Below are 8,277 nucleotides of genomic sequence, written 5' to 3'. Positions count from 1 at the left end.
AACCCTTTAACATATTTAAATGTTTCGATCATGTCCCCCCTTTTCCTTCTGTCCTTCAGACTATACAGATCGAGTTCATTAAGTCTTTCCTGATACGTTTTATGCTTAAGACCTTCCACCATTCTTGTAGCCCGTCTTTGGACCCGTTCAATTTTGTCAATATCTTTTTGTAGGTGAGGTCTCCAGAACTGAACACAGTATTCCAAATGTGGTCTCACCTGCAATCTATATAAGGGGATCACAATCTCCCTCTTCCTGCTTGTAATACCTCTAGCTATGCAGCCAAGCATCCTACTTGCTTTTCCTACTGCCCGACCACACTGCTCACCCATTTTGAGAAATCACTACCCCTAAATCCTTCTCTTGTGAAGTTTTTGCTAACACAGAACTGCCAATGCAATACTCAGATTGAGGATTCCTTTTCCCCAAGTGCATTATTTTACATTTGGAAACATTAAACTGCAGTTTCAATTGCTTTGACCATTTATCTAGTAAAGCTAAATCATTTACCATATTACAGACCCCTCCAGGAATATCAACCCTATTGCACACTTTAGAGTCATCGGCAAATAGGCAAACCTTCCCTACCAAACCTTCCCCTATGTCACTCACAAACATATTAAAAAGAATAGGACCCAGAACAGACCCTTGTGGCACTGTGCTGTCTCTCCTTAAAAACCTCCAGTGATGAAGCACCCAGAACTTCTGAAGGCAAGCTGATTAATTGTCCTCACTGCAATTTCTCTGTAATTCCGGGTTGCTACTCTCCTGGATTAGTTTTCGTCTATTGTTTCTCATCCTGCCCTCTGGTGTTTTGGAAAATAAATTAACTCCCCCCTCCTCTTTGTGGCAGCCTATCAAATACTGGAACACTTTAATTTAATGGAAGGAGTTTTCTAATACTGAGAGCTATTAAGCTCTACAATCCCATCATTATCTTGAATGGTCCAGCCATTTCCCTAACAGTTGAGACTGAGCACGTGTATCCCATCATCCTTGACAGTCATTGCCTGAGACGAATAATAGAGAAAATACAGCAACAACTGAATTTGCAAAGGCGGGAGAAGAGAAAACTTCCTTCGCACGAATTCTTCCATATGATTAAAAACTTTAATAGCCTTTTTTGGATCATTAATGAGAGATTGGAAGCCGGGTACATCCATGAAAAAAACCCCTTAAGTATATAGAAGTATATTCACCATGATGGTGAACCTATGGTGGGCACACAATATTGGTGGCATGCGAGCTGATTTTCGGGCCTTTTGGGCCCAATGGGAGTTAGGAAACAGCCTGTTTTCAACCTCCGGAGTGGGGTGGGGTGGAGACCTGGTTTTTTTGCTCTCCCCAAGCTTCAGAGTCTTTGTAGGAGCCTGGGGAGAGCAAAAAACGGTCCTCTGGAGGCTGAAAATGTTCCATTTGCTGACTTTCGGTTGAACCAGAACTCTGTTTTTTTGCACTCTTCAGGCTTTAGAGCCTTTGTAGCAGCCTGGGGAGGGCAAAAACGGCTTCCCCACTTTACTGGAGGTCAGAAATGGCCCATTTCCCAACTTGAAGAAGAAGTTAGGGTCGGGAAGGCCGTTTTCGCCCTCCCCAGGCTCCTAGAAAGGCTCTGAAGCCTGGGGAAGAGTGAAAAATGGGTGTGCCATTGTGTGATAGGAGGGTTGTCATGAGCATATGCACAGGGGGCGCATGGAATTATGGGTGTGGGCACGCACATGTGCAGCTCCCCTTCTGGCACACGAACCAAAAAAAGGTTCACCATCACTGGTATAGACTATAGAAGCAGCACCTCAGGGAGACCGCTACTTTTCAGTGAGCATAGAGATTCGGAATTATTTTATGGGAAAACCTCCATGCGACCTCTCCTGCTAGGGCCAGTTTTATCACTTCTATTAATTCCTAAGAGCTAAGGCCACTGTTTCCTTGCAACAGGCATTTGGGCTGATGTTTTACTACTAAGTTGCCCAATACATAGCTTTTCCCTGGGATGGGTTCTTTAATACTGCATCCTGCACTGAACCTTCACCACATTTATTCCTGAGTGGGTTCGGCAGATAGGGTGGTGAGGTTTCCAAGCTGTAGCCCTGTGTGAGCCATAAAGGAAGCCCCCACGGCCTGTGAGTTAATCCCAGTTTTCTCCTGCATTGATTCCCTTGGGTTTAAGAAAACGAGGTCCTGAACTGAGGATTCTTCCACAGTCTGAGAGCAGAGGCTCAGTCCGTTGTGGGTCCTGCTGTGTCGAACGAGGTGTGACCTGCGGTTGAAACTTTTCCCACAGTCCGTGCAACAGTACGGCTTTTCTCCCGTGTGAATTCTTTTGTGCCTGGTGAAATGAGACTGCCAGTTGAAGGTCTTTCCGCATTCGGGACATTTAAACAGTTTCTCCTCCTTCTGGAAAAGTAAAGGGTCACTGTAATTTTTCTCGCGGTCCAGGCAGCCAATCGGTCGGCCTCCTGAAAGGACCCCCTGGCGCGTGTTCATGATGCTTTTAAACAAGGGGCTTCGAGTGTAGCTGGTCTCTCTGTCCACACATTGAAACAGGGCTCCCTCTGCCTGGCTGCCTTCTTGTGGATTGATTCCAGTGATTAGGAGTGAACAATGGCCGTAGTTTGTCTCGCTGTTGGGCCATTCATACAGCCGGTCACCTACTTGTGTGGGCCTGCTGGGGTTCAGCCCCGCAATAAAGATCGAACTGTGATTGTAGTCTTTTTCACTTTCTGAACCCGGATCCGCCTGGCCCTCCGTGTGGGTCTGCTGGTGGGGACTTAGTCCCGCAATAAAGAGCGAGCTGCTGTCATAGACTGCCCTGCTTTGCAGCCCTCCGTGGGGCAGGTCAGCTAAGTGGGTTGCCTCGTGAATGCTGAGGTGCGATTTGCGATTGAAGCTCTTCCCGCAGGCCGAGCATTTATACGGTTTCTCTCCGGTGTGGATCCTTTCGTGCCGCAGGAGTTCGGAGGTTTGGCTAAAGCCTTTCCCACAGCCTGAACAGGTATAGGGCTTCTCTCCCGTGTGGATCCTTTCATGCCTCATCAGTTTCGCCGACTGGTTGAAACTTTTCCCGCAGCTCAAACAGATGTAGGATTTGGCCCCTCGGTGAGCGGTCTCATGCCGAGCCAGGTTGGACCGGAGGCTGAAAATCCTCCCGCACTCCCCACACCCGTGCAGTTCCTTCTCCTCGTGGGTCCTCTGGTGCCTGTTCAGTTTGGATTTCTCGATGAAGCTTTTCTCGCACTTGCCACACTTGTACGGCCGTTCCCCGGTGTGGGTCCGCTTGTGCGTCACCAGGTGTGACTTCCAGTTGAAGCTTTCTCCACAAACGGGGCAGATGAAGGGTGTCTCTCCGGTGTGCAGCCGCCTATGCGCCAGGAGAGATGAGCTCTGGGTGAAGCACTTCCCGCAATCTGGGCAGGAGTAGGGCTTTTCCCCCGTGTGGATGTTCTCGTGCCGAATGAGGGTCGAGGCGTGGCTGAAGCTTTTGCCACAATCCGAGCACTTGTACGGCCTCTCTCCCGTGTGGGTGATCCCGTGTCGGATGAGGTCGGATCGGAAGCTGAAGCTCTTTCCGCAGTCGAGGCAGTTGTAGGGCTTTTGTCCCGAGTGGGTCCTCTGATGCCGGTTACGGTTCGACCTTTCGGTGAAGCTTTTCCCGCAGTGGACGCACTTATAGGGCTTCTCGCCCGTGTGGATCCGTTTATGGGCCAAGAGGTTGGAAGCCTGAGCGAACGTCTTCCCACATTCGTTACAGGTTTTTGGGATCTTGGATCTGCGCCTGGTCTTTCTGGATGCCCCTTGGCCCGGAGGCTGGGGGACCTGGGTGTAAGCCGCAGAGCTATCTCTTCTCTTTAGTAAATGGTGTTGCTGCTGCCTCTCTGGGTTGACAGGCTTCCTGGTTGGCTCTCCTTCTTCATAAAACAAGGAAACCACTTCCCCCATCGCATCCGGTGATGTTCCAATTGGTTGGCTTTGATGATAATTTTGCCCTAGCACACCTTCCTTCTTCTCATGGATCTGCCCATCACCTGCTAAATAGAACAAACAATTGATACATGGACATCATCATCATCTTCATCACTATTATTATTATTAAGATTTGTATGCCGCCCTTCTCCGAAGACTGGGTGCAGCTCACAAGATACAATATGAACAATGCAAAAACAAATCTAATTAATGACATAATCTCAAAATCCTTCAAGAGGAAATAATTTTTGCTAGCCTGTTTCTACAAATGTTATATTTCAGGATGTGGTCCTTGGTCCCCAGGGCATTACACCATGTGAAGTCACACTTATCCCCCCCCCCCCCCCAAGATTGGATATTCTACTTCTTTCAGTGAGGGTCCTTGGTGCTCCTTAAGCTTAGTTATTGTTGGTTTTTCTGGGCAGATGTTTCATTACTAAAGCTATGTAACATCAGTATTTTTTTCATTCCACCTTTTATAGGTATTGCCAGTAGTAACTTTCGTCATGTTTTTTAGTTCCAATAAAATTTGGCTTGTTGGTTCCATAATAGATCGGTCAAAGCAAGAAGCAATAGGTGAAAACTAAACAAGGAGAGAAGCAACTTAGAACTAAGGAGAAATTTCCTGACAATTGCAACAATTAATCAATGGAACTGCTTACCTCCAGATGTTGTGAATGCTCCAACACTGGAAGTTTTAAAGATGATGTTTGGTAACCATTTGCCTGAAGTGGTGTATGGTTTCCTGCCTAAGCATAGGGTTGGACTAGAAGACCTCCAAGGTCCCTTCCAACTCTGCTGGTGTTGTTGTTAAAGCTTAAATTAGGAGCAAATGATGTGCAATTTGGTAGTTCAATGTTTCTCAAGTTCATCTATTAAATATTGCTATATATTTATTTATTTATTTAATTGGATTTGTATGCCACCCCTCTCCGAGGACTCAGAGCATTTGCATTTATATACTGCTTCATAGTGCTTTTATAGCCCTCCCTAAGCGGTTTACAGAGTCAGCATATTGCCCCCAACAATCTGGCTCCTCATTTTACCCACCTCGGAAGGATGGAAGGCTGAGTCAACCTTGAGCCGGTGGTGAGATCTGATGAACTACAGCCAGCAGTTAGCTGAAGTAGCCTGCAGTGCTGCACTCTAATCACTGTGCCACCCCAGCCCATACGTGGACTTCAATTCCCAGAATTCTCCAGCCAGCATGATCTATCTGGGGGAATTCTGGGAATTGAAGTCCATGCATCTTAAAGTGGCCAAGGTTGAAAAAGACTGTTCTAAAGTATTTTTAGTTAGTACCACCTACCATTCTCCTGCATGTCACTTTCATAGAAATTCCTTTGATCTATATCCAACAACAGTGCTTGATCCTCTGGGAAATACATAGCTACTTCTTTCAAATTCACCGGCATCTGAAAGACAAAAGTCACCATATCCATTCAATCCTTGCACCATGTTTCATGTTGAGATGCACTTAGCTGCTTTCTAAGTTTTTGAAAAACCTGCCTATGTTATCAGGTTTGGCATTAAACTGTATAGTGGTACCTTTACTTATGAAGTTAATTCGTTCCATGATCAGATTTTTAAATAGAAAAGTTTGTAAGAAGAAGCAATTTTTCCATAGGAATCAATGTAAAAGCAAATAATGTGTGCGACTGGGGAAATCACAGGGAGGGTGGAGGCCCTGTTTCCTCCCAGGAGATTCCTAGAGAGGCCGCGCGGAAACTTCTCCCTGCCTTTTCCGGCCCTGTTTCCTCCCAGGAGATTCCTAGAGAGGCCCCACGAAAGCTTCTCCCCGCCTTTTCCAGCCCTGTTTCCTCCCAAGAGATTCCTAGAGAGGCCCCACGGAACCTTCTCCCTGCCTTTTCTGGTAACAGTTTTGGAGGCTCGGGTTCGTAAGTGGAAAATGGTTCTTGAGAAGAGGCAAAAAAATCTTGAACACCCGGTTCTTATCTAGAAAAGTTCATAAGTAGAGGTGTTTGTAGGTAGAGGTACCATTGCATGAGCATTGCAACATCCCCATGGTTCATGTGCGATCAGAATTAAAGCAATTTGGCATCAAAGCTTGCATTTATGACTGGCTGCAACATGCCAATGTCCAGAGATGGCAACCTGCAACTTTCTACCTATTTTCATCCAAAGCTGGATTCACTTAACAACCAAATAATTGACTCCACTGTGGCGATCCGCTTTACGACTAGGGTAAAAATAGTTGTAAAATCAGGCGATACTCAGCTTCCAACTTTCTTATGAGGTAAATTATGGTTCAGATTTTGTCCAGGGGGTTTCTAAGTCATTAAGCCCCAAAGGCGCTTTTTTTTAAAAAGGCAACTGGGCTTTCAAAGAAAAATGAGAAAGTCCAATTGCTTCTTGGGGGACAAAAAACTCCCCTCTTTTGGGTCTGGTTCAGATTGTGGTTAAGTTGAACACTACCTGCATTTTTTGCATGAGAAAATTAGGCCAAATTGTGTTTTTTTTGGGGGGGGGGGAGTTGGGAAGTTTATGTACACTGAGAGCATGTGCACAAAGACGAATTCCTTGTGTGTCCAATTACACTTAGCCAATACTATTCTATTCTATTCGATTTAATTCATAAGAGCATTCCCACAGCAAACCATGCAACTACTCTAATTAATTCGCCATCAAAGATTAATTGGCCAACATCTGGATGATTTATAATGCTGCTTTGTTGTAGACATGCAAACCATCATGGGATTTCAACGAGAGCTTGCCAAATTCCAGAACAAAGATGACCCCGGGTCTTGGTATCCAAAGTATTTTAATAAAAAGCGAAATTTGTGCTTCTTTATTTTATTTATTTATTTTGTCCAATACATAATACACATTGAAGAGAAAGATATGTAATAATATAAGTAAACAAAAGAATAGAAGAAAAGATATAAAAGTATAGGTGGACATATTTGAAAGGAAGAAAAGATAAATGAGATAAGGAGAGACAATTGGACAGGGGACGGAAGGCACACTGGTGCACTTATGCATGTCCAGAGGGAAAAGGAGGCGGAACAAGCATGCAAGAGGAGGAGGACGCTGATGGGATATGGAGTCCTCTCCTCGTTGGAACCGAGGCGCCTGGTCCAGAGACTACAATGCCCATTTCTCCAAAAACGCTGCAGAGATAGGGGGAGGACAGGGAGAAGAAAGCGCACCGCCAGCGGTGCAGATCCGGGGTGCATGTGTGTGTGTGTGTGTGGGGGGGAGCTTTGTTTCCTCCGATCCAAATCCACGTGGGGAACGGGATCGAACCCCGCCGGGACCCCAAAAACAAACAAACAAACCGAGAATTAAACCCCGATTCGCCATCGACGCCTAGGAACGCGAGCTATTTTTTGCAAGGGACGGCTTGTTTGCATTGCAATTTCTAAAAATGGGAAAGGAGGGGGGAACGGGCTCGCTCCCCCCCCCCCACTGCCCGCAACCGCCACCCCATAAAGGCGCCGGGGCTTCGACCTCTTCCAAAGTGACTTTTTGGGGGGGGGGGTGGAGGAGCTGGGGGGGTGGAAAGGGGAAAAGTCCATACCTCGCTCGCGGGGATTCCCACTTCGCCGCGCTCCGCCAGGCGGTTCGGCGGCGGGAGAGACGGGGCCCCCGGGGTAGGGCCGGGCGAATAAACCCAGCGGGGGAAGAAGAAAGGGAAGCTGAGGGGAGGGAAGAAGAGGAACGAGCTCTTATTATGATAGGACGGGCGAGAGCCGCCTCTTCGCCCCCGCCCCCACCCCGCGCCCTCCAGCGTGCTCGCGCGCCGCCGCCGCCGCCGAAGATCGCGCGCCCTTCCTTTGCCCACAGTTGGGCCTTTGTTGTTGTTTTGATCACGTGACTCCCCCCCCCTCTGTGTTTGACTCCTCTGTGTTTGCATTCGCGGAATGGGAGGGGGGAGGAAGAAGGAAGAGAAAACAAATGCATCCTTCGACCGCGCGTTTCTTTTGGGAGCATTTTTACTAGGGACGAGTGCTTCGTTGCTTTTATCAAAGTGCGTTTCCTTTTAACAGGTTATCCAATGCATGCTTCATTCATTCATTCATTTATAAACATAGAAGATTGACGGCAGAAAAAGACCTCATGGTCCATCTAGTCTGCCCTTATACTCAGTATGCCGGAGAAGGGTGGCATACAAATCTAATAAATAATAATGATGATGGTGATCATCATCATCATCCCTGTGTTTTATCTTAAGATGGATATATGTTTATCCCATACATGTTTAAATTCAGTTTAAATTCAGAAAAAAGACCTCATGGTCCATCTAGACTGCCCTTATACTATTTTCTGTATTTTTATCTTAGGATGGATATATGTTTA

At 46.7% G+C, this 8,277-nt stretch overlaps 1 protein-coding gene across 1 annotated transcript; it reads right to left on the bottom strand.

Annotated features, from left to right (window-relative positions):
• Nucleotides 1-1,091: 1,091 nt before the first annotated feature.
• On the bottom strand, nt 1,092-7,682 carry LOC139163107 (zinc finger protein 271-like). The gene is made up of 3 exons (XM_070744056.1): nt 7,499-7,682; nt 5,267-5,372; nt 1,092-4,022 (listed from the first exon to the last, which is right to left on the bottom strand). The coding sequence occupies exons 2-3, from the start codon at nt 5,370-5,372 to the stop codon at nt 2,032-2,034; spliced, it is 2,097 nt and encodes a 698-aa protein (XP_070600157.1). The 5' UTR covers nt 7,499-7,682; the 3' UTR covers nt 1,092-2,031.
• Between the last annotated feature and the right edge of the window lie 595 nt (nt 7,683-8,277).

The sequence above is a fragment of the Erythrolamprus reginae genome, chromosome 2 (genome assembly GCF_031021105.1).
Source record: "Erythrolamprus reginae isolate rEryReg1 chromosome 2, rEryReg1.hap1, whole genome shotgun sequence".
Taxonomy (NCBI): Eukaryota; Metazoa; Chordata; class Lepidosauria; order Squamata; family Dipsadidae; genus Erythrolamprus; species Erythrolamprus reginae.
The sequence above is the reverse complement of the archived record's forward strand: the minus strand, read 5'-3'. Positions and strand labels throughout refer to the sequence as shown.